General features: G+C 40.5%; 1 protein-coding gene across 2 annotated transcripts in view; it reads left to right on the forward strand.

The window, feature by feature from the left end:
• The first annotated feature begins 9,833 nt into the window (after positions 1–9,833).
• lnx2b (ligand of numb-protein X 2b) overlaps positions 9,834–27,242 on the forward strand; it is a 28,999-nt gene continuing 11,590 nt past the window's right edge. Inside the window, exons 1-4 of one of the 2 annotated variants that reach the window (XM_033617858.2) lie at positions 9,834–10,095; positions 17,851–18,439; positions 21,240–21,433; positions 25,755–25,954. In XM_033617858.2, coding sequence (XP_033473749.1) covers positions 18,033–18,439; positions 21,240–21,433; positions 25,755–25,954 — 801 coding nt within the window. In that variant the 5' untranslated portion in view covers positions 9,834–10,095; positions 17,851–18,032. Of the gene's footprint in view, positions 10,096–16,180; positions 16,341–17,850; positions 18,440–21,239; positions 21,434–25,754; positions 25,955–27,242 lie in introns of those variants that run through there. The other variant, XM_033617952.2, reaches the window with a different exon arrangement.

Here is a 27,242-nt window from a genome sequence, read left to right on the forward strand (position 1 = left end):
CCAGGATGTAGATGACCAGGAGGCCCATTGTCTGTGAGGATGCAGAGGAGAACTTCTGGCAGCTGGTGTCCCCTTATCTTCCCATGTACAGCCAATAAATCAATATCAAATCTAAGGAACAGGAAGCCAGATGGCCTTCCCACAAACCCACCAGGCCGGGGCGCTCTCAGGGCCTCCTCGGCTACTGTACCACCGGTGCATGCTGCAGGCCTTTGAAGACATACACATTCAACAAGCAGCTCAATGAATGACTAAAGGGAACAAATAAGCTGTTACGACTCTGCTCAAATCAGTGTTTGTGTTTCCATCCACATCAAAGGCCTCAGTCTGTTTGATATGCAGCCCCCACACCTTGATCCGAGCCATGTTACAGGTAGAGGGGAGGAGCAGTCCATTGAGAAGCGAGAGGGTCATGTGGCTGCTCCCCTCAGCCCTGGCTCGAGGGTAGTTGACCCAGACGAAGGGTCTGGTGGTGTCTCTTGTTCCCTAGGGAGCTATTGCCTCTTACACCCATCACTAGACACATTATTTATTGGGTGGCCTATTGATTACATGCTTTTAAGGAATATTCACAGGAATTCAGAGCAGTAATCACAAAATAGGAAACAACTTAAAGATAAGAATTATGACAATGTTAACTGAGGTAAAGGCAGAGTTGTGTGGTAACTGATGGCCGGCTCGGGGAAAGGCCAGAGAGGTCAGTTACCTGAATACATCCCGCCAGACTCATCTTGATTTCTGTGTAGGCCAGGGGTCAGGTTAAACAGTAGTTTGATTGAATGGCTGTTCACAGGCCAGTGTGAAATGCCAGCTCTATTGCAATGTGGGAGTGGGAAGGAGGGGGTTTCTCTGGCCTTTGTGTGGCCCGCAGTCTTAGAGCACGGACCCATTGTTAAAGGCTGACCAGCCAGCCCCTCAGACTCTCCTTTGCCCTGCTTTGTCTCAAGGAGCGTGACCATTTCCTTCATCCAGGTCAGGGCAGGGTCGTGACTTTGGACACCAGTCCTCCTGTCTGTCTGCTTGGCCCGCATAAATTCATACAACGCTCAGACAGATGCAGAGCTGTCACACGTCAGCGTTGAAATGGAGCTGTGTCAGAGCAGGTTTGGAACTGAGAAGATGACAGCTAAATGATCAGGTGTCTTTTGATTCAAATTCACAGGAGTGTGAGCCAAAATTATACGGAAAACCATAGGTGTAGATTTCCAGGGGGACGCAGGGGACACGTACTCCTCAATTTTCAGAGCGTATCCATTTGTCCGCCCCAATAAAAACATTAAAGTAGCAGAGGACTTTTACTTGGACAGAATTAAAGGCATTTACACCATAAATTGAGGCAATAAAGGCACAAATTGGTGCATAAAAATTCACCAGAATGCAGGAAATGAAATGTTTGATGCTCAAAATGTTCATGTGAAGGGCCCCCAAATCCACTGTTCCCCCACCAGCGTTGAACAAACCATCCACCCTTTCCTACAACACTAAAAATAAAATAATAAAGCAAGACTGACATGGTTCTTTTGCACATGTAGACACCTAAAGGTCCAGTCTGTAGGATTTAGGGGCATCTGTTGGTAGAAATGGTATATTATGACCACAACTATGTCTTCATTTGTTTATAGTCACCTGAAAGTGAGAATCATTTCCTTTCTGTGCCCTTAGAATGAACAGTTTATATCTACATACAGAATGAGTCCGCCATGTTGTCTTCAGTTGCCCATAACTGACAAACCAAACACTGGCTCTGGATAGGACCATTCACATTTTTGTGTTTGTGCGTCAGCCACCACAGTTATCCTACACGCTTGGCACACTTGAGAAGTTTCAGGTTTTTCCATCTCACCACTAGAGCCCCTAAAAGCAACACACTAGATCTTTAAACTGATCTACCAGTAGTCAACACATATTTATGATCAATAAAATTTGCGTGGCGAGAGATGTCTCACTTGTGCCTATTTTGCGTGTGTGTAAAACCCAGTACCACGTGCACAGAGTTGAGATAACCTCTTTACTGCCCTGAAGTGTCCGAGTTATGCAACTGTGAAGTTTTAGAAGAGTGGACAGTACCCTCCTTCTGTCCCGAGGCTGGACCTGCCTTATCACGGCCTGGCCATCACGGTGATAAGAAGAGGAAAGGCCAAAGGGCCATAAGGAACAGTGTGCTCGGTCCAGGTCAACAGTGTGAGGAGGCTGCACTCAAAGGGGAGGGAAGGCGGACAAGAATATTATCTGATAAGAATCACCGAGGTCTTTTGATCTCGCAGGGGCTGATCCTGGGCTACAGGGTGTCATGCTGGGTGGACGAGTAGAATGACACGGCAGGTACAAACAAGCGAGGCCTTGAAGATCATCTGGGGCTAAGCATATTTACACAGGGAAGACAAGGAAGACTCTCCTAATGCACAAACACACAGGCTTGTTGCCCTTGCTGTAGCAGCCTTCTTAACACATTTAACCTCTAGTTTTTAACCAGAAAGCACAAATAATGTTTCATTTTCTGATATTATTAAGCGACCTGCATCTGTTCTGAGATGAAGCCATTATCAAATGACTAAGAGCTGACTGAAGAGAAGCTCAAATGTAGTCTGCTGTGGTTTTGTCCCCTACGTCACTGATTAAAAGCCGTCATGTGGAGGCCAGACAGGACCTGGGGCTGCAGTGCAAGCTGTGGCCCGAACCAAATGCCTCGCTGTCTTGCCCAGGGTAAGATGGAGGAGGGATTTTTTTAGCCTGTAGTGGCCAGAGGGGAGGTTAGCAAGCTGCTGCAGAGTTAACGTGTCCTTGGTTTCCCCTTAGCAACAGTTAAAAACAAAAGAGCAGACGCATGTAGTTGGATCTAAAGCCTTTCTCTCTTTTACAAAACAAGGCCTAGTGATGTGTAGAACTCAGAAGGTAAAGGAAAGTTTGATTATATTCTATATCTTTTAAAATTGTCAACAAATTTGACAGAAAAGACTGCTGTCTTAGAGTGCTGTCTTATTCCACTGTGCCATAGACCTACAAAACTATTAAAAAACACATGAGCCCCACCATTGCACTGGCTGACATGTAGGCACTGTAGTTGATTTTGAGTCAGTCCCTGCTGCAGTAAATGCTCACCAGAGCACCAAATGTGTATTAATCCACAGCTTAAAATAGCTCCCAACAAATGTACTATTTGGTCCCCTTTGAGAAATGTTCACTACAAACTAGAATGCCCTGCTCTTTTAGGAATTTATTTAGCTCTGGGAAACAGAGAAATGATTCTCTAATGTTATTCATAAAGTAATATTTTTCTCATTTCTTCTCTTGTTGTCTCATTGAAGAGGTTTTTTTGACCTGTGATGAGGTGGACGGTATTTTTTTATTGTTTTTTTAGTGATATATACTTAACATGTAGATATGTGTATTGTATGTATGTTTGTGTGTACATATTAATATTCATGTGTACATAAAATTAAAAAAGAAGATATGGCCCTTTTTATCTTCAGTGGGAAGAATGGGCTTTTGAGGCTGAATCTGAAAATATTAAAAGACGGACTAATGTAGTGTTGGTTTTGATCTTTCCTTTGGGTTTGTTGACAGTAATATATATATATATATATATATATATATATATATATATATATATATATATATATAGAATTCTATTATTATAATTGTCTGTTTTTGGATAATCAGATGATACAACAAAGCCACCCGTTTTTTGTTTTTTAGTGAGAGCCGTCCACCCTGACATTGTTCTTTATTTAGACAAATCGCACCAAGCACCTCGTCACAACTTCAAAAATAAGGATTATGATTTATTTAAATCTGTCCCTTGGTTGGTTCACATCAAGGCAAAAGACAATGACAGCAAAGTATCAGCAACCTGTTACATCCACGCTCCAATTAAAAGAATTAAGATGTAAGGGGTCTTCATTATCAGCTCTCTCTGAAGGACATCAAAGGCCGAGGTGGAGTGAGAGTGCAGCTGCCCTGACGGTGTGAGTTTCTCCTCTCTCACTCCAGAGGAACTTGTTTGTGTTGAGGATGTTTACTGATCCCAGGAAAGACAAACAGCCTCTTTCTTGTTTGTTGGTACCGCAGCCCAAACAGGGTGTGTGTATACGTGTGTGTATGTGTGCGGGAGAGAGTGAGGCAGAGCTTCAGGATGTACTGTATTGTTATATCGGTGTTTATCTTGTCTCTGTCTTGTCACCCCACTTCCGAGTTTCCCATCAGAAGACGACCAAATTCAACACTGTGAAGAACAATCTGACAAAAAGGAGCAGCCAATGTAAACCAGGAGGCAGTCACACACACCAGATGTGTACATGTCATTAATTGTAAGAATTCATTTAAAAACTTATGGCTTTGCTTTAGTCTAATAATCAACTAATTCATTACTCTGCCATGTGCAATCAATCTGCAACAAACTGCCATTAAACTCTTACATTTCTGAGCATCTCAGTTACGATACCTCATCTGAACACATGGTGTCACTCTTTCTCATCTATGCTGACAGAAGCCATAGGAAGCCCTCAAACTCAGTCCACATCTATCAGCTACATCATGCTGTCAGGTTGTTGTAAACAATGTTTTTAGGACACTACATCTCACTCTGACAATCAAAAGTATCACCAGGAAATATAAGCACCTCATGTGATTTGTTTGGAGGACTTGAAAGTTACAGCTGTCTGAATTTATAGGTGTTTAGTTACATTTAAAATGTTAAAATTACATGAGCAGAACCAGAATGATGTACATTGTGTTTAGGTTTTTCCTTATCTGAATCAAGGATGTCATATGTTGCACAGATTGTAAAAGCCTTTGAGGGACATTTATGATTTTAGACTATCTAAATAAAATAAAAAATGGTACTCATAGGTGTAGATTTGGGGGGATGCAGGGGACCATCCCCCTCAGTATTTAGAACATGTGCATTTGTAGCACAAATGCACATGTTTTACTTTTATTTTGACAAAATGAAAGACATTTACACCATTTCTCGTAAGGCGAGAAATTATTCCGCTTCCCATTAATCCTATAATCCAGTTAATACTGTAGCTTCAGCTCCCGGCTGTCTTATGAAATACAGACCAGTTGACATCTGTATTGCCACAATGGAGTGTCTCATTCTTTGGTCTTGTATCAGCAAATGTCACTTTGTATTGAGGTTTCCTACCACGGCTATAAATCCTGGGGGAAACAGGCTTTCACAGAGAAGTTTTATGGCACGGAGACTTCCCTTCCCTTCTGCAGGGGGTATGGTGCTTTACACCGTGTGTTGGTGTGTCACAGTCCTTTTAACTGGCTACGTCCCCAAACCATTAGTATTTTTCTGTGCAGCGTCATTCAGGTGTTTACTCAGAGATGTTTTGATGAGACAGGAAGTGTGGCATGCAGGCTGGTATGAAACAAAGATGTGATAAACTAATGCAAATGTTTCCATCTGTGTTTACTGAGGCCTGAATGCAGCAGTGGAAGAAGTATATAGATCTTTTTCTTCAGTAAACGTAACAATACTAAGGTGTCAAAATACACTGAGCTCTTTGAAATGGACCATTTTACTTTTGAAACTTCAGGTATGTTTTTGTAGATATTTTTGTGTCATCAGCTGACAACATTTTGATAGAAGGATATGGAGTATTTTTAGATCATGGTCTTTCTATTTTTACTTCTGAAGAGGATGTGCATACTTCTTCCACCTCAGAAACTGTATTTTGAATGTAGGATAAACAGAAGAAAACATGCTGCAGAGATAAGTTATTGTTTTAATCAGCAGTGGAGGAAGTACTCCGACCTTCCACTTAAGTAAATGCAGCTATACTACAGTGTAAAATACTCAGTCGGGAGTAAAAGTCCCGCATTAAAGTACAAAAGTAAAGGGCAGCACAGTAGCTCAGTGGGTAGAGCTGGTGTCCCATGTACAAAGGCAATGTCCTTGCCACAGCGGCCTCGGGCTCGGCTCCAGCCCATGGCCCTTTGCTGTGTGTCATCCCCTCTCTCTCTCCCCCCTTCACGCTTAATCTGTCCTGTCCAATAAAGGCATAAACAGCCCCCCTCCCCACCTCCCAAAAAAGTACAAGAACATTTGCATCATACTTAAGGTGACATAAGTGAAAGTACTCGTTATGTGGAATGACCCATGTCAGAACAAAACATATAATATCAGCAGGTAAGCATCACTGATTGTTGCAACTGGTAAAAGGTGGGGCTAATTTCATCAACTTTAGGCCATACTGCCGATTATCATAGGCTGATGTCAAGTAATTTGAGACACTTTTTGGTAGATGACCAGGAAAAACATCAAAACTCTGATTATCTTGAATGTTACTTTAAGAACTTTTTACGGATCTCTGTTATAATTCTATGTAGAAAATATACTGCCAGGTAAAATAATTTAGAGACTTAGGAAATTCACTCCTGTGACATGTTCAGGTAAAATGGGACAGTCAAGTTTGTTTGTGTTTTAAATGGTTAAATCCATTTATTAGTTCAGTCATTGATTCATTAAATCATTGATGTAACCTGTGGCTACTCATTAAAAAAGATTGTCCAACTTTTCTGCCGTGCTTTCCCTGTTCTCTTTGCTGCCTGTTGCTTTGGTGCCACATCGTCTACAGTGGACATGCTTGTGTGTGTGTGCTTGCATGTGTGTAACAGTTACAGCTAATTCTGGACTATTTCAGCTGACATGGACTCACTACATCATCTTAACTATTTTTTAGGTGACAAAAATAATATAAATGTCTGTAATAGGCTAGAACAGGGTGACACACAATAGCATAAGTCATTATTTTATGGCACACTGAAGCCTAAAAACATTCTGATTTCACCTCAAAAGTCCCATTTTAATTTTCTGGGACAGAAAAGTATGCTCACTCGAGACCATTACTATAAAAAGTAAAGTGTATTCTGAAAATATTTTGATTATAAGTCAAACAGTTAATATAATGCAACACCTTACAACCATATTGTTGTTATACCTGTACTGCTTTGGCTGTAGTGCTCTTATTACCAAAATGTGAAAATCAACATGGCTTTCCTTGAAAGATCTGGGACCAGTGGATTTTTGAATCTTTGGTGTATCCTTACAAGTTATCTCAGACCAATAAGAATGATTGTTTCATGTAAAGCACATTTGTAGTAACAATGCAATAACACGTTTGATGATTAGTGGCTAATATTTAAAAAGCACAATCCTCATGTGTCACAATACGCTGACTTCACCCCTATGACCAATACTATCATGTAAAAATACCCGACTCTTTAACAAGTAAAACTCCTGCATTCAATATATAATTTCATCAGTGGCTGAGGAAGTTTTCAGATCCTTTACTGGAGTAAAAATAGAAACACCGTCATCTAAAAATACTCCATGCTGATGACACAAAAACATTATCAACAAAATGTACCTTATATAATGTAACTTATATAATTTATTGGAGTGGAGCTAATTTACTGCTGGACAGCTTAACCTGTAATAATATATTGTTATTTATTAATTGATATCTAAATCTACACAGTAACTAAAGCTGTCTAAGAAATGTGGTGGATAAAAAATACAATATTTGCCTCTGAAATGTAGTGAAGTAGAAGTATAAAGTGGCATGAAGTGGAAATACTCAAGTACAAGTGTCTAAAAGTGTACATAGTTCTATGTTTATTTTTACCTTTCTTTGCTCATCTTTGTTGTACTTTGTTTTTTGCTGTATGTGTATTTCTGTCTTCCTGTAAATTGTGTGTAAGCACATAGAGATAAACTTAAGACCGCAGTCATATTCCTTGTATCTGTACTTAATAAAGCTGATTCTGATATTTTACAAACTCCTCATATGGTTTACGCATAAATTCTTAACCTGAGAAATAGTTAGTAACCAATGCTTTCAAATAAACGTAACAGAGTAAAACCTACAATATTTCTTGTTGAAATGCAGTGGAGATTAAATTTAAAGTATACTTGTTTCGGTTATTCACATGGAAAAGCTGTGGTTTAATCATCCAACATGTGAACGTAAATGGGAAGAATCTTTGGGTCCTCTTTTGCAATATCTGGACTCAATGAGTGCATCTGGACGAGGACCACATCTGGATATACTTATTAACCGCTTGTTTTCTGTTTATCCTTTATGATTTACTTGTTCCTGCGTACTCTTGTCTGTGATGGGCTGTGTTTGATAATCATGCATGGATGATATGTATTGCTATGTGCTTTTGTGTTATTAACTCTTGGCTATGTTGAATTTAGGTGTCAAGATCCCTCTTCCCTCTGTGTGTGTGCGTGTGTTATGCGTGTGTGAGTGTGAGTGTTTGTTTTGGTTGGGATTTGGGTAATTACAATACCAGTGGTAATAAAAATACAGTAATTCAGCTATAACTCAATAAAACAAGGGGTTTGGGAACGAGAAAATGGCACTGCATCAGTTTGTAGAAATATTTCACTTCCATATAGACATTGTATGTTGTTGTGTTTTATATATGTGTGTGTGTGTGTGTATCTTTGTTTATCTTTGTTGTCCTGTAGAGGATAAAAAATAGATTTGCCTCTGAAATGTAGTTGAGTGGAAGTATAAAGGAGCATACAGTGGAGATAGTACCATCAAGTACCAGTGTCTCTAAATGTACTTAGTTACTTTCCAACACTACTTAAATGACTGAGGACCTGGTTACAATTGTACAACTGTTATGTCTGTAAGTACATAGAGAGCAACTTAACACCACAGTCAAATTTCAGTCAATCTTCTACTATTTCTACTACTTAATAAACCTGATTCTGATCATTTACAAACTCCTTCTACTCCTCCTGAGAAATAGTTAGTAACCATGTTGTTGAATAAATGTAGCAGAGTAAAATATTCTTGTTGAAATGCAGTGGAACTTAAATTTAAAGTAAAGCGTACAGTTAAATTAAGGTGCAAATGCCTCAAAATTGTGCTTAAGTTCAGTAGGCTACTTGAGTAAACTTGAGTACTTAACATTTCAGCAATAAATTACTCTAAATGTTGCTAATAGACTAAACAACACAGTTATTCAGTCATAACTTAATCAAACAAGGCCTTGAGGTACAGAAAAAAACTAAAAGAATTTATATGCACCTTTTTTATCCACTTGTATAGACATAGATCTACATTTGTTGTACATACAATACAGTTTCTTCAATGGAAGAAGTACTCAGATCCTTTTCTGAAGTAAAAACAGAAACACTCCATGTCCTGCACTCAAAATGTTGTCAGCTGATGACACAAAAATATTATCAACAAAATGCACCTGAAGTGTCATAAGCAAAATGGTCCACTTCAAAATCATATGTAGGCATATATGTGATATAATTTCTTAATTTATCTCTAGAATGGATTAAAAGTAGTAGTGTGTTCATGTGTTCATCACTTTGATGTTGCAGCTAGTACAGGTGGAGCCCATTTAATGCTGGATATCTTGATCTATAATAATATATCATCATTTATTAGTTTATCTAAATCTGCACAGTAACTAAAGCTGTCAGGGCAATGTAATGGATAAAAAAATACACAATTTGCCTCTGAAATATAGTTGAGTACAAGTATAAAGTGGCATAAAGTGGAAATACTTAAGTACAAGTAGCCCCCCTCAAAATTGTATTTATTAAGTCCTGTACTTGAGAAAAAAGTGGTGATTCCACCACTGGTTTTTAATGTGCTATTCTACCCTGCATGCAAATATTAATATTTGGTGGTTATTTCATTGCAGAGTGGTGAGCAGTTTCTGATATGTGGCTGTAAAAAGAAATGCATGACTGTATTAATGTACACCTACAGTAACAGAGCAGCAGTGTGTGTGTGTGTACACCTGCATGGACTTCCTCCTGTGCTGCACGGCTCCTGGCTGCTCACAAGTATGTTTGGTCGAAACTGGGAAAGTCGCCCAGTCCTCTCCTGTAGGTTGGACTACACCTGGGACACGGGGCTGCCGGGATAACTCACCGACAGCAGCACTGCGGTAAAACACACCAGAAAGCCTCGGCGGTGTGTCTGCTGTCCCGTGTGTCTGTAGGGAGCTGCTTTTATATAAATCCATAATTCAGTGAGTTCACAGCCATCTCTTTGTCTTAGCTAGCGACACGTTAGCTGCTTCCGGAAAACAACCTTCACACAGGTAAGGCGAGTTTCGGTCTCCACTTGAGCTAATTCTGTCCGTGTGTGTAAAAATACACCAAACAAAGCTGCTTCACCCTTTAATCAGCGTTTAATGCTCGTGTGTAATGGTTAAATAAAGACGTGTTAGGGCAGATATTCACTCAGAAAAGTGAGTTTTCCGAGCTCAAGGTGTGTAGCAGTTAGCGCCTTCTCAGCAGGTTATGAGCCCAAGGTGAAGCCATGTCAGTGTAACGGCTGTATTAACCGTCATACCGTCCATGAAGGCTAACTTTTATTACCTCCTCTGTCATTTGGGTCTGTCACATCGTGCTGTAGTGATTAGGAGCAAAGCAGCAGTCACAGGCTGACAGGGAGAGGGGGCTCTGAGTTATTTATGGTCCCAGTGATAGCACACACATCCAGGCACAGGAGTGAAGTGAGTACAAATGTCCTTGTTGCTGTTGTTCAGCAGCTTTTACGTGTATAATATCACAACTGTGTACAGTTTTGAGTGTACTTTACATGAGTATTTCCCTTAATGCTCCATCTCAAAGGGAAATATTATATATTTTACTGTGCTACAGTTATATGATTACCTACAAAACATATAATCACTTTAAAGAAATATGATAAGCCTGTATTTGATTCCCAGATGTTAAATTTGTTTGTTGCAGCAGCACAAAGGACAAAAATAAACACCCCAGAGAGAGTAAAACATAAATAGTACAAAGGATACAGGCTAAAATAAGAATAGAAGTAAAAATAGTAACTACACAAGAGCAATTGAAGATGCATTTTCAAGGCAAGTGTGTGTGATGTGAAGAGTCAGTAAGTCAGTTTTGTAAATGGCATCAGACTTGAATACAATATGGTGATAATGATACTTAGTGATGTCTATTAACATGGGCATATGATAATAATGTAATATGTGATGTAGTAATAGAGTATAAATGATAGAGTACAGTGATGTAACACAGAGTATCAAACAAAGTACAATATAGTATAGTATAAAACAATGGTTCCCAACTGGTGTTGTTCCCAAGTGACTTGCTAATGTATCAACACACTTAATTTTTAATTACAGTGCATTTCCAGCACAGAGCTTTTATTTTGAAGTGCCGTTTCTTGCTGTAGAGTGAGTAAATAACGTAGAGTTACTTAACAGAGACAGCAAACTAGCTTGAGACATGGTCAAATACAAGTATGACGCTGAATATATTAAACTGTGTGTACCTTGAACTAATGACTGAGGAGAGGTCTGGACACCATGGCTGAACCAGTTGCGAACCACTGATATAAAACACAGTTACAAATCAGATACATTTTTATGGATTATACTTCCCAACAGTACATGTTGGTTCAGGTGTGTCTCCACCTCAGCCAGCTACAACATTACAGTGCTGCTTTGCTTTCATATTAGTGCTTTATCAGTAACATTACTGTAGTTAAATACAGACCGTCACTCTGACAGGAACTGTTCTGCATATTGAGTTCATATCTTACGCCTATGAAAGTTAAGGCACTTTGAGTGAGTACTTCTTTCATCACTGGTAAACATGGAAAGAAATTTGGCACAAAAAAATGCTAAAATTGGCTGTCATTTACGCCGCATTTCTGCTCAGCTTGACTTAATGTTTTGTTTTTTCTCATTATCCAAAGTTTTGGATAGTACCTGGTAGTTTTTGGTACCACCTTGGTCGAGGTTCCAAGTGAAAAGGCGGAGTTAAAACATTGCAGATCACAGATTGTTCAGACACAATTATCACTAATGTGTGGCGGGACATCCTGCACAAACTTGCCATTTTGAAATAGGCAAGCTGCTGTCAATAGCAACCAGATTTTTTATATACTTGACCATATCTGATCTGATAAAATGGCAGCCTGCAAAATTACATACGCTGCAATGTAAAATTGACGAAGTGCAGACATTCCTCTGTGAGGTTACTTATGAAAGGATTCAGCAAGTGTCGTGCTGAAGATGACGTCACCGCAGTTTCACGCAGTGTCGCTTTGGTAATCAGTTCAGAATCCCACCTACACTGAGGGGATACTGTAGAACGAAATAAAGAAAAGCACCTGTTACCAAAAGTGAGCCGAGTAGAGTTTAGTCGAACCGAACCATGCAGTGGAAATGAGACTGAGATCATGTGCAGGTATGCAGTTACTTCACAGATCTGCCTTCAAACTGACTCCTTTTGTACTTGAGTAGTTTTCAACAAGCGTAATCCGACGTCCACTAATATAGTCAAGCAAAAGTACTCCTGTTTTACCAAAGTATTTTAGTATTTTATACTATGTGTAGTTGCTGTTGCAGGTATGCAGACAACAGTGTGTGTTGAATCTGAATTGTTGTGATAAAGCAATACAGTGTGAAAGTCACTAAATGCATTTTGTCTGTTTTGGAAAATCCAGATCCCAACCAGCCATGTTTGACCTTTCATCTGTTTTTGAGTAAAATCAATCATCAGCTGAGTGATAACACTCTTCTCTGTTTGTGTTGGCTGGTTCAGTGACTTTCACCATAAGAAAATGTGCAGGGGACTTTTGTTTTGGGTTTACTGTTACCTTCTGCCCTTCACGGTGAACACAAAGGCAACATCCGTGTCTGATAATAAGTTAAGAGTGGTGTTTGTTTGGTATGTGAAGGCAGGCTATCGTGCAGTGGGAGGCTCAGCAGCCCTGTGAATATAAGCTTAACTTCAATGTGTGACATGTCGGCGAGACACTGGTACCACACCACGTGTGAGTCTGCAGCGGGGCTGAGAACTCAGCTGGTTTGGTTGTTCGAAAGTACAAGCTGGAAACAAGTCAGAGTAGAAAACACTCTGGGGAATAAGAGTTTGAAATCGCTCTCAGATGGGTGTTTTTGTTGTTTGTGTTGTTGATCATTTCGTGCATACAAATATGCAATGCAAATATTGGTTGTATTTAAAGCAGCTTTTTGACTTTGCATGCTGCATCTACAGCAGTTACATAATGTTCAAACAATGCCTTAAAATAGATTTTATTTCAGTAATAGATGCATGTGTAACTCTAGTGATAAGGAAAGCGTAATTGGTGCAGCCATAAAAGCGTCATCTTGGACATGTTGGAGGTTTTCACTTGATTATGTCACACTCAGACACTGATGATAAAGAGTCATTTATCTCTGAGTAGTAAACTGATTAATTTTCCAATTCATGTGCAGTTTTTTTTTTTTTTTTTTTTGATCTTAGTAGTACCAGACATGCATAAGGCCAGGGTAGACGTGACACACCTCCGGTCTCATGGACTCATGGGGAAATTATTTGTCTAACAGGGCTTCACCTGCGTCTAATGAAGGTGTGGCAACACATGTGACTCACTCACATCGACCATCAAAGCGAGTGATTTGGCTCGGCTTTGAAGGAACGCCACCACTGGTAATCCACTGGGAGACTGGAGGATACTGTAGGGCCACAGACATTTCCCTCCAAAGCTTAGACTGTCACATGATTACAAAGCATTTGATTTGGATAAAGGCGTTCCCTCAACAAGGCTGGTCTCATTTAGCAGGGCTCAATACGACCAGTCTAGTGTTGAGCTTTGGTTGGCTGTAAACGTGTAAAAACATATTTCATCCCATCCGTTGCAAAACTGTCTTGTTGTTCTAGTTTTACCAACAAGGCTGGGAATGTTTATTTAAGTTTGGGATAACTGAAAAGTAATTTTCTGCTCTAGTGTAGAATTAGGAGTAATTTATATCTGTGTAATTGTGCTAGTGATGTTGAAATAGATGAATTAATGATACAACTAGACTTGGGACAATATGAAAATTTCATAACACCATTATCCTGGCCAGAATAATTTCGATTGATGATATTATCGTAATAATCTTCAAAATATCCTTACAACTCTTAAAATGGCATTAAAACATACTGGATTCACTTTACCTTACATTTTGTTTGCAGAGTCTCTTTATCGTTGGTTGCCCAGCGGTCTCTTAAGTTCTGCTAGACACAATATTCACAATTATCCCTATAATGGAAATTCATGATGATCAACCTATTGTGAGGGATTTTCATGATAATCTGTGATAAAATCTTGTATCATGCCATCCCTATAGATACAAACGTTCTCAAAGAAATTCAAAACTATAGGATTTCCTTTGAAACAGTAGACGACTGAAATGAAAATGAACACATATGTTTTGGAGGACTGTAAATAGGGCTAGGTTTTGGTACTTATGACCCTGTACCAAGCGGTACCAAATTGTCTCCTTTTTTGCGCCGTGGGTCTAATCTTGGACCGTCCAGACTCACTGCTAGATCAGCAAACCTTCTTGTTGCTGAAGTCTCTAGAGCTGCTGTCCTCAGCTAACGGACAGTTCATCGTCTGCCTGGTTAGCATGAGCTAACACAGCAGTAGCTAACATGCTGCATCACAAACTAACACCAACACCAAACTGCTCAACTCTGTCGTTATACCCGTTAACCGTTAACTAAGATTTGCCATGTGATGCTAACATTTAGCTCTGTCACTGCATGTTTGCAGGCAGACTCTTGTAACTGTCCCCATAGCAAGGCTCACACTCCTGCAGCAACAGCTACAACCTATACAGTCTGTGGTAAGGTGAAGTTGAGGGTGGTGTATTTGATGGAGTTGGCAGTTCAGTGTACAGATTTGCTACCAAGATATTCAAAAGTATGGCTATACCACATGGCACCCATTCACAAGTACTCCATATCAATATCAGTTTAAGGGTACAAGTATCAGTACTACTATCATAATCTTTTAAACAATACCTAGCCCTAACTGCAAGAAATAATTATTTTCATCATTGCTTTTTATGAGTTAATTAATATTTTAGTCAAAAAATAATTAAAAAAAATGTCCCACAGCCCAAGGTTACATCTTCAGATTGCCCTTTTTCTGCGACCAACACTCCAAACCCCATAGGTAATATGGTTTAGAGCTACATCTAACAATTATTTTATCATGAATTTATCAGCCAGATATTTTGTCTATTAATCATTTGGCCAATAAAATTTCAAATATAGTGAAAAATGCTCCCAGAGGTGACGTCTTAAGTCTTGCGTGACGTTATTTGTATGACCCAACAGTCCAAAGCCAAAGATACTCACTTTAGATTGATATAAATCATAGACAGCAGCAAAGCCTGCATTTAAATAGCTGTGTGTAGTGAACTGAAATTATTAACCAACCAATCGAATAATTGTCTCTGCACTACACAGTCTCCATTTCAGAGGATCCCAAGAAATATGAGCACGTGTTATTGATGTCACACTGTATCCTTGAGAAACATGGAGTTATATACTGCTGTGTCAGTGTGGTGATGGTGGACATTGATAGATGGCTTCAGAGCTAACCACCTTCAGACAACATAAACAGGAGGGTACCAGTAATCTCCAGGGTCGTTGTACATCTTCCTGTGAGGATGACCTCTGCTCTAATGAAGACATGCTTTATCCTCATTGTAACCCATCGGGTGCTCTCTGTGGTCAGCTGTGACTCCCTGCTCGGGCATGTCACCTTATCACAAAGCAAATAATACGCCTTAGTTAGAAAGTGATACGAAACTGTGAATGTTTTGTTGGTAAGAAACCCAGCTGTACGCTTTACTGTAGGGCAGCTGGGTGGATTTAATTTTAGTGTACTGTTTATTTTTTGTTTCACATTCTTGCACCGTGTTGTGTTTCTTTAAATAAATGGAGCGCAGCCTGGTTTCTGCTGTGCTTCCCTCGCTGTGCTACAGGATCCATGACCCCTATCCGTTACAGGACGAGGTATCACTTGTACAAAGAAAAGACAAAGAGGGAAAGAAGGCCTGTGTGACCTCAGCCAGTGTGTATGTATGTGGAGAGACGTGTGTTCACATATTTGTAATGGGGTCGTGTGTGTTTGCAATCAGTCGATCAGCTAAGAGTACTTTACCTGTAGTAGTGCAACATCAGCAGTCTGAGCACCCACCCCCCCAACACACACATACACACACACACATTCACAGGCATTAACAGAGGCAGAAGGAACACTTTCCGCTCACTCTGCCTAGTTACACCAATTCCCCACTGCATTCCTCACACCGGTGCAGTCAGACCTCATACACATCCACGCTCATGCACACCGATATGTGTCCACAGACACACACACAGGCATTATTCTGACGGTGTGCTCCTGGAGAGGCAGGGCTCTGGTTTCATTCAGGCTTCAGGCAGCTCCGGGGTTAGAGTCTCGTGTTTGCGTGCAGTGGCTACCGGGTGCTTGACAACAAAGATATCAGCTCGGGTGAGTTGCTCCAAGGCAGTAACATTGAAGATAATGCAGTCTTTTTGTGCCTGAAATCTTGGACTGAGGTCACATATAGAAGGAAACTGAATGTAATGAGTTCATTGTGGTAGCTTATTGTTTTCTTTTTCATGTGCTTTCAATGTTATTCTTTACTGTTTTGTGCACTTAGTCCAAAGTCATGCCTTTTAAGGTGGTATTTGGAGGTGTTTTGTGAATTTCTGTGGCACTTCAGCCTCTCAGACAGCATGAAGTCTTCTGAAGTGCTGCCTGGGAAAGTGCTCAGCTCAAAACTCCTCACTTATTATCATGCAAAAGCCATTTACTTTAACTTAAAGGAGCAGTGTGGAGGATTTAGTGGCATATTTTTCAGTGAGGATTGGAAATTGAACCCAACTGAAACTGAAGCTTCTCACAAAACTTAATGTGTGCTCACCGTGTTTTTTTCTTACATAACTGAAAATCCAGATGTTCAGGAGGTTTTTGCTGGGAGCCAAATTATCTGCAGAGGTCTCATCCTCTACGAAACAAATGGACCTGGTAACAATAACCGGTAAAAACACAGAGCAAAGCAGTTTCCTGATAAAAATCTGTGTTTTTCCACTGCTGTTCAGCTTGTCAGAGAAAGTGCTGCTAACTATGGTGGCTGACGGGAAAAAGTGTACAGCCCTATTTAAAGGCGGTGATTGTTTTGTCCGTTCTCGGCTACTGTAGAAACATGACAGGGCAGCATGGTGGACTCCGTGAACGAGTACCCACTCCTTATGTAGATATAAACGTCTCATTTTAAGGTAACAAAAACATGGCGATTCTTATTTCCAGGTGATTATACACTAAAGAAAACATACTTATTATATTAACTTCTGTTTTTGCCAATATATCTCCCTAAATCCTACACACACTTTCTGCTCCTAAAAATAATGAGTAATTAATAAATCCATACACGATGCAGTTTATCTTACAAGCTACATTTTATGAGATCTGACTGAACGTATTTGTAATTTAAGATATGTCTTTTTATTTGATTTACTTGTTCATACATGGAGTAAACGACCAAAAGTTTCTGCAAAGAATGCGATCCTAATCAGCGCTCTCCGTATGAGAGAATTAAAGAAGATTAGGAGCTGCACAAAGGGATGGAGACCACTGCCGATTGGGTGCAAGGGGTCATTAGTGATGGGGGGTTGTGTTTCTGCCCACTTCATTCAAAATTCTTACTCTCGTGTAGTGCCATGCCTTTGTTCCTTCCTATTAGCAGGGGTTTGACTTTAGTCAGTTTTCTCTCGCCTCATTTCACAGAGTTTAGCCCCTTCAGTGTGGAGCATGGTGATTTTTAGCTGAGATGAGAATTCCTTTTGTCCCTCAGGAAACTAGCTGAGAGGAAGCAGCTGCGGCTTGCTGCCATATTGCTGCTGCTCTGTGGATTTGTCATTTCCTGTGGAGCTGGCCAGTACGAGTAGGAGCAGTCCAACTTCTGCAGGAGACCTAACTTTGTTTTCTCTTTCAACAGAAAATCACAATGAAGACATGGAGATAACATTTTTGACTCTGGATCGTCAATTCACTTTCACAGTTTGAATGGATTTTAATTTTGGACACGCAGACATAGACTTATGTACCACCCACAGTTCTTGAGGAGATAAGAGGACGCTTATCATTTCCAGAGAAGTTTGGACTGATCATCTTCAGCCAATGGCTACAACAGAAACCAAAGCTGCCGGCAGCAGTAGCACTCCGGGTCTGTCGTGGGCCCGGGTGTGTAAGGAGTGTGGCCAGGTGCACGATGGCCCGGACAGCCACCTGTACGAGTACCAGGATGATGTGGACGATGAACTGGTTTGTCACATCTGCCTGCAGCCCCTTCTCAGACCTATGGACACCCCTTGTGGCCACACATATTGCTTTCATTGTCTGAGCAACTTCTTGAAAGAGCAGGACTTCTGCCCCGTAGACCGCCTGCGGCTGCAGTTGCATCAATGCCGTCCCTCCAGTTTGCTGGTCAGGAACCTGCTGGACAAGCTGATTGTGATGTGCCCCCACTCCTCAGAGTGTCAGCACCAGATGCAGCGCTGCGAGCTGCAGCCTCACCTGCACAACAGGTAAGACTCTGGATGGGATGCTGGCAGGTCATGACAGCAGTTGCAGTGGATATTGTCAAGCCTTTGTGTAAAATGATTGGTAATGCAGTGTGTTATTTTAGATGATAATGCGTCACAACAATCATTAGCAGCCATAAGAAGTAATGTAATCAATGGTTTTGCAAACACTACTTTTTGAACCATCAGCCACCTCTGGTAATACAGTACAGTTTGCTGTAAAAAAATAACCTCAACTTATATATGATTAAGCTGCAGCAGGGAAAAACCTCACACAGTACAATGCAGACATTTTCACCAACAACAGGCTGATTTACAAAGATTTTAAGGTTAATTCCTGGATGATGAGAGATGAAGAGAGGGGGAGACAATACATCAGTATATTTGGAGTCCTGGATTTCATCAATTTGTCAAGAAGCATGTGAAGGCTTTTAGCAGGGATTCAAGGGATTCGAGGCACGAGTTCAAATTAAGGCCAAGGCTTATAAGGCATATCAGGGAGAACCCAGGATTATATCTGAAGAGCTGTATGTTACAGGTAGTACATTATATAACAAGGTGGTTGGCATTTAACCAAAGCAGTGAGCACAGCATAATAATTAATAGCAAGATAACGCTGAATAAAGAAGACATGACAGTGACATATTCCCTCCAGAGTTGAATTACATTGTCTATGAGGTGTCGGACTGAGCCTTACTACAGTTCACTGAAAACAAATCCCACTGGCCGGTTGTGTGGTCATTAAGGGAATAGTTTGACATTTCTAAACAAAACAATCTTTTTTTGAGAGTTAGATAAGAACATTGATATATATCTCTTACTTGCCAATTTAATATGAAGCTACAGCCTGTTTGCTCAGCAAAAAGACTGAAAACATGTGGAAACGTCCACCTTTTTTTTTTGGCTTGTCTGCCTACTTGCACCCTTAAAGGCCTTTACACACCGAGGGGCTTTTTTTAATGCAATTATTTCATACCTCAGTATATTTTATTTGAAGTGACAACTTTTCTTTTCTTAGAATGACTGTCATAAATATTAACAGTAATTAAAACTTTTTTTACCTTAAGGAAAACAATATTCTTACGGTAGTGCACATGTTGAAAAGCCTCTGAGGTTGTCACACATTCAAAATGCAATAAGATGCAAAGAGAAAACAAAACAAAACCGTGCTGTCAAAGCCTAAATGCAACCGGAGCAAATGAGATGAGTGATGAGAAGACAGCAATATGAGTGCGTGAGAGGATGTGAGGCTGTGTAGACACAGCAGCATCAACTTACTGTTGGAGAGAAGAAAGGGCAAGAAAGTGACATTGATAGCATCAATATTGCGGAAAATGAGAATTAAAACAGTTTCAAATATTCAGAGTCGATATGTATTGATAAATCGATATTTTTATCAACACTAGTCATGAGTGATTTGAAACAAACGTGAATAGTACACTGTGAAACACTGCCATCATTTTTTTTTCCAGAACAAGATCAGTTTTTCAGAGCTTTCGCACAGCAAATAAAGGCATCATTACACTGCGCCTATACTTATGAGGATTATGAAACAACAACAAGATGGCTCCATAGCCTGAACAAAGATGAATCTTTTACTTCTGACAAAGGCAGCACATACCAGACTCACTCCTTCAATTCCTACATTCCACAAAAGCCCTGCACATATAAACTGTGTAACTGTCGACCAGAGGGAGCTCAGATTCACTCAGAACATGAAACTCAATAAAATAGCTTACAGTAGTCACAGCTGTACAACAACTTACTTCAGACAGACACTGCTCTGGGTCAGTAGGATCCTAGTAGTTGTTGCAAATTTGCATCGCTGCCGGCAAACCTATTCACATCAAAATCTTTTATTGAACAAGCGTTGCTACTGATGCAAATTCACATCCCTGCTGGTATGAGTAGTTTTGCTGTGAAATATTCGCAGGGTAGTATTTTGCATTGTTATGTCATTAATTCGCTACCCCTGGCTTGCTTGTACAGTCATGAGGGTGGTATCAATATTTTCAGGTAGCTCTCAGCAAAAAGGTGACAAGTGTTTTTCCCAAAATGTCAAACTATTACTTAAAGTGGAGACATTTGATTGTAAGCAACTGGTACCTGCATACACACACAGTGCGTGGAAACATAAGATCTGAAGTTTAAGTCAAGACAAAAGAAGCCTGACTACTTCTCAGGAATGTAAAATAACTGTCATCAAAACTGATCGTTTCTCCTCTACGTGCTCTTTTAAAGGCTGTGTTTTCCCCTTTTTTTAAGGCTGAACCATTCATTCCTGGTAGCTCAGTCTCCCTCTTTGAACACTCTAACTTATAATTATTGAGCTCAAGGCGAGGTGCAGGTCAGTCGATGTGTTTTTCACATGGCCAGTGTGGCGCTTATCTTCAGGCATGACGCAGTCGGTTGTGGGCAGCTCATAGTCCTGCTGCAGCCTCTCTGTGCAAACAATGAGGAGACAAAGTTCAGGGCATGAGGAACAAGCAGCAGTCCCAGCACTCTGACTGACTTAATCAGACTCAACTTCTCACCCAGACACTCTGCAATGCAGTGGAATTGTCTGCTCATCTGCATAGTGCTTCTCTTCTGAAACCTGTGCATAAATACTCTCTTCTTGTGTCCCCTCAAAACACTTTTAGCATCCATTTTCTTTCTCTCCATCTCTGTGTTCATTCATCTCTGGCACACCTTCCATTTCATCATAAAGATTGTGTTCTCTCCAAAAGAGTAAACTCACTGGTCGATCATCAGCCATATCATTCTCTTTACTACTTTCCTTTATGTTCCTGTCTTTCCTCAGATGTCCCGTTTTTAGAAGACTGAGGGAAGAAGCAGAGAAGAGGAAGAGGCCCTCGTGGAATGAGCTAAAGGGACGTAAGAGTGACGGGGAGTCGTCTGGTGATGCTAAACATTCAGCAACGCTGCCCCGAAATCCCACCAGAGATCAGCCTGAACCTGGGCTCATTAATCCTGCCTATGAAGAAAGTGAGGAAGGTATGGAGTCATTTAACTGTACTAAAAACCACCATTATATCGGTGATTCAATCCAAAGAGTCTGTTTTCTGAACAAGCAACAGAGCACAAGTACAGGGACTTCATGTTTTCTTTGTACCTATGTACACACATATATGGTAGCTGACCAGTCCCCAAGTCACGCCCCAATTAGTTAGTGTAGCTATGTTGGACAAGCTAGACAAAAAAAAAAACATGGCGATGACGGTATCGTCTAGCTGGGCGCTGCTTCAAGAAGCCAAAAGCAAGGACTACAGTATGCGAGGGATATATTCACAGAAGTGTTGTGTATGTCTAAATAAAAAGCACCAAAAGTGAATTCAGAGTGGCCTTTTAGAGATAATACAAACTAAGGAACATTAGCCTTGATTTCTGGCTAACGATGATTCACATCATTGTGAAAATATGTCAGCCAACCAACCTATCTGTCATTGTTCAAATCTTTTTAATATTACTAGAGACATCTGGAGAAAGCAAACCTGGCTGACGTTGGTGATCTGACATTAGGCTAACTCGTTTTGATGTAGCTATGGGTCAACTAGCTAGTTAGTGAGTGTTTTGCTAACATTAGCTATACAATATAATGTGACAGTTCCCCAGCCACATCTTTAAACAATGTTTAAAAGTTTTCTTCTTAATATAGATGAGCCCTGCACGTAGCAGAAATAGCTAATAGGAAAGAGGAAACATGACTGAGGTCCTGCCAAAGCTTGCTGAACTGTTACTGGAGCACGTAGCAAAAAGGGGCGGGATTTAGTAAATGCTAAAATACCCACTTCTGTGGAAAGAATTTGCAGTAGCAGGCTGGACAAATCCTGTGACACTGAAAAATGTGTCTCACTGTAATAGCAGTGATACTAAACATCCATCCCATAGCCTAAATCTGGCCCACAGTAGGTTGCGGGGTGGCCCGCTGAACATTTTCTAACTCACAATAAAAATAAATTAATTCACACTGGTTACCAGAGTGCACAAAAAAAAACCTTCAAAACAGAGCTTGTTTATCCAAAAGGGGCCAGGGGAGGATCTTATTGAGCCCCCTGACAGAGGTCCCGGCTAATTATGTATATATCAATTATTAATATTTGTTTGTTAACTGGACCCTGACCTCCTTATATTTTCCAAAAGTGGCCCCCAGGCAAAGTAAGCTGAGTAACCCTGTCCTAGGCTGAACGGAAATAGTTTCCTTGCTTAGGGTGAAAACCGTAATCCTTGTTCCCGTCACCTTCAGCGGGAGTTGGTTGTCGAAAACACCCAGACGAGGATCGCTGATGTTTTTAGCCTGGAGGTTTTGAGGAGCCTGTCACAGGTGAATCATCAGCCAAGTCGTTGAATGTGTAGCCGCTCACAGATGAGGTAACCAGACAGTCTCATTGCCAGGAAAAACTCTTACAACAACCTGCAAGACAGAACCAGGGACCAGAATTCACTGAAACATAGTTGCCAGGCAACTGGTAACCAGTGTCCGCAGAGAAGTTTGTATTGTTGTCACTATAATCTCAATTTTAATCAAATTACTGCTGTATGCCAAGACCGAAGTGAAATACAATGAGCTGTCACTTTTAAATGTACAATTAAGCTTTTTATTTATTGATTTTTGAATTAAATTTTCACATTTATGTAAATGTCAGCATGTTGACTCATCCAGTTTATACAATCCCTTGAATTCATGCCTTTGCAATGCTTGTTGAATTAAAAAGATTGGTAGCATTGTCGAGAAGTCAGCTGTAGCATGTGGATACCTGTGCTGCTGGTGTGTGCACACTAAATCAGTCCCTAGGTTGAGATATTGTGTGCGCTTCAGTGTGTTAGAAGTATTTTATTGGGATGATTACAAGTTGCTGTGTGCTCTGCTTCACTCCTTTTCTTATTGAGTGTTGCAGTTCGGTGTGTGCTGCTAAAGAGAAAGTCACCTAAAGTTCAAAAACTGGTTATTGTTTGACACGGCATTATGTAATTTAATACATGTCTGTACTGGTGAAGGTGTACTGTAGATAAATAGATAAAGTTTTGCGCTGTGTGTGTTCTGCTGGAAGTTAAATGAGAAGATCAATATCTGTGAATGCATTAATTTTTCCATGAGGCTTATTGTCTGTGAGGGATATCATTAACAAAGACATGAAACATCTCTTTTAAGTTCTTATTACATAATAACCGTGACTTGTTGTCAATATAAAGTAGCAGTAACTCCCTTGTGCTGTTTTAAAAGATAATTTAATTACAACATGGGTCGTATTTTTATAGTTTTAGCCACCATTGCTACAAGTTACAGAAACATTGTTCTCACTAAAGTACGTGCTTAGATCTTGGAAACATGGTGACATCACTACCAAGAAGTCAGGTGGGGCAGGAAACACAAGCAGTCAGATAATCAGAGAAGCTGTAAACAGCACACAGTAGCCACATGACTTACACCACTTTATTTGGTTGGTGAAAGCGAAAGTTATGGCGCCTGAATTGTGTGAAATAAAAACCTCCTTGCACGGGAGAGCTGTGTGTCCTGTCCCCCAGTTGAACACAGAAGTTGGTCTGTAAAATGTGATAATATTACTTTTTCTTCCACATGAGTGTGACCAACTTTGGAGTTTGTTTAAAACTTGTATGGTTGCCTGAGCGTTTCTTGCCCTGTTGGAATAATTTGTAGAGATGTTGCACTCCCAGATATAATTAGCTCATAAACTTGAAGAGTACAGTGTTATAACTCCTGGTAGGAATGATGGCTGCTGCAGTGACATTTACGATGCTTTCACACCCAACCTGTTTGGTTCAGTTTAAACAAACTCAGGTGTATTTACCCCATTAATATGGTTCTTTTGGGCTGATGTGAAAGATGTTAGTTGAGCCCTGGTGAGGATCGAACACTGAACTGAGACTGCCTGAAAAGGTGGGTGTGGGTTTGTCTCTAAACACACTCTGGTGCAATTTGTTCATTGTGTAAAAGAAACCATTTTAGCATGACTTAAAAAACGTATAAATCCATCTGCTGATCGTGAAATCTGTTTAGGACGCGATCCTATCATTGATCTGTATAGAGTGCTCCAGCAATGAGTCCTAAAACCCGTAAATGAGTTTGCATTTTACCACTCACAGTTCCCTGGGTGTTTGGTTAGATGTCTAAAATAGGGTTAATACAAGCTTAAGAGGCTTTCACATTTTGTTCTATGACATGAAATTCATCATCAAATACCCCACTTGTGAACTTTGAAGCTTCTATGTGTTTAAAGAGGCAGTTGCTATCAAGCGGCCAAGTGAGACTACAGAACGTCATCACGCTGAGCTGCACCAAACACATCTCTACAGTTTTGTTAAAGTGGTGACATTAGGTCATGTGACTATGGTGTAGTTTGTTTATAGCCTAACCTTAGCTGTTTACCTAAGGCGATTGCATTTGGGCTTCAATATTCATGAAAGTGGTGTTCATTTGTGACGATTATCTTGCAGAACAAAACATGTAAATATCATAAACTTTTGGTTACTTCTGAGCTTATTTTCTGTAATAATCTAAAATCCAATGGAAAAATCCAGTTGGCTTTTTGACAAGGGAACCAGTGCCATGCTAATTTTAGCGTCGGCCTACAGAAAAACGTTAACCCTGGAGCACTCTATGAGGCTATGTATATAACCTGTTAATGCAAATCATTTGGTTACCATGGTAACACATCTGCATGTCAGTGTTTTCACTGAGTAATAGGTCAAAAGCTGTTGAAACTGCTGTGCTTGTACCCAACTCCTTGTACTTTATTAGCCCTGAATCATTACTGTACAAGATGCCTTCTATTCGTCCTGTCTCTGTTCGTTAGTCATTATTTATAAAATGCGGTTGTGTTGCAGTCAAATAATACTGATAATGCTCATAATCAGTGAGCTCTCTGTAACACCAAAGAACATAAATATACACATCTGAAGCACTAAAGTGCTGCATAAATTTATGTCAGTCACCGGAATTTGATTTCCCCACATGATTCCTGATGAAGCATGATGTCAATCACCAAAACTCTCTAATTAAGGAGTTACCTGTCAGTCTGTATAAGTTCATGTTTACTCCCCTTGGTTTCTTTGTATAAAGTCAGCTCGATCAAGAACCGCACCAGAACTAAATTAAACAATGTATAATTTTTTCCTTGTTCTGGACCAAAGAACCAAACTACAGGTGTGAAAGCACCCTTAAATTAATTACTACATACTGTATGCCTGTCAGGTATTTAAAAGGTGCAGTCAGCCAACAAAAGCCGAGGAGTGGGAGTATTTGCTTCATAAACATTAGTATTTATTCCACTTGGTTGTCTATTCATCTTCCCTCCAGACAACACCCCCCTGCGGTCCAGTCTGGTGGCTGAGGCCAACATGGTGGAGCTGTTCAGAGAGGAGCCAGAGGAGGAGCTGGGCCTTCGCATCGTGGGGGGGAAAGACACACCACTGGGGAACATAGTCATCCAGGAGATTGTCCGGGACTCGCTAGCAGCTCGTGATGGCAGACTGGCCCCGGGGGACCACATCTTAGAGGTGAGCACAATGAATCATCTCCTCTTCAGCACGGGAATTCAGACAAATCCCAGTTGCGAAGCATGACACAGATCACTTCAGCATATTTTTGCATAAACACTTTGTCATTGCATTCCCATAGTATTGTAAACACAGAGCCTTGTGGCGAGGAATGGGAAGGTTGATATGCAAGTTAAACAAGTTTTAGCTCCATGGTAACAAGGCGTGGTTAAAAATTCTCGGGCCCAACACATCGGTGTCAGTGTGAGCAGCTTTACCTGACTATTGTTGTCATGGATTGACTTATCACATTTCTGTGTGAGAGGTGTTCAGACATGAATAGGATTAAAATTTAACCTGTTGTTTTTGAAACAGTTACAGAAACATAGTTATTATGAAACACTGAGATGAGGTTTCTGGTAGTGGTAATAATTTATTGTGCCGCTAATGATTCTTTTCATAATCAATTAATCTTCTGATAATTTTCTCAATTTATAGATTGATTGTTTGGGCTACAAAACATCAGAAAACAATATCACAGAGCAGGGCTATTCAGTTACAAACTCAATTGGGCTGAATATATCGCAGGGGGGCTTTAGCCTATCCCAGCTGACATCAGGCGAGAGGCAGGGTACACCCTGGACAGGTCGCCAGACTATCGCAGGGCTGACACATAGAGACAAACCATTCACACTCACATTCACACCTACGGACAATTTAGAGTCACCAATTGACCTAATCCCCAATCTGCATGTCTTTGGACTGTGGGAGGAAGCCAGAGTGCCCGGAGAGAACCCACGCTGACACGGGGAGAACATGCAAACTCCGCACAGAAGGGCTCCCACACCCGGGATTGAACCGGGAACCCTCTTGCTGTGAGGCGGCAGTGCTAACCACCACACCACCGTGCCGCTGAATATAAAAACCAGGAAATATAGATGGGCCAGTCATTTCCAGCAGCCTATTTAAAGCAGTTATTTTCCTTTTGGTAATGACAAATTTCACACAAATTAAATGAACATATTAACAAAATAGAAATGTTCGTCATTTCACCTTTGAAATAAAAGGCAACAGTCACATATTTAACCCAGGCACATCACACAGTGCAGAAACACAATAAAAAAGCGCTATCAGTACATAGAACCATAACAAGTGGCAGTAATAGTGACCAACAGTGTCTCCTCCCTCTCCCCCCTCTCTCACACACACACACACACACACACACACACACACAGACACACACACACACACTTCACCTCACCTCACCTCATGTCGTTTTAAATGGAGGTCAAGGAAAAATGTTGAGATT

Source organism: Epinephelus lanceolatus, chromosome 7 (genome assembly GCF_041903045.1).
Source record: "Epinephelus lanceolatus isolate andai-2023 chromosome 7, ASM4190304v1, whole genome shotgun sequence".
NCBI lineage: Eukaryota > Metazoa > Chordata > Actinopteri > Perciformes > Serranidae > Epinephelus > Epinephelus lanceolatus.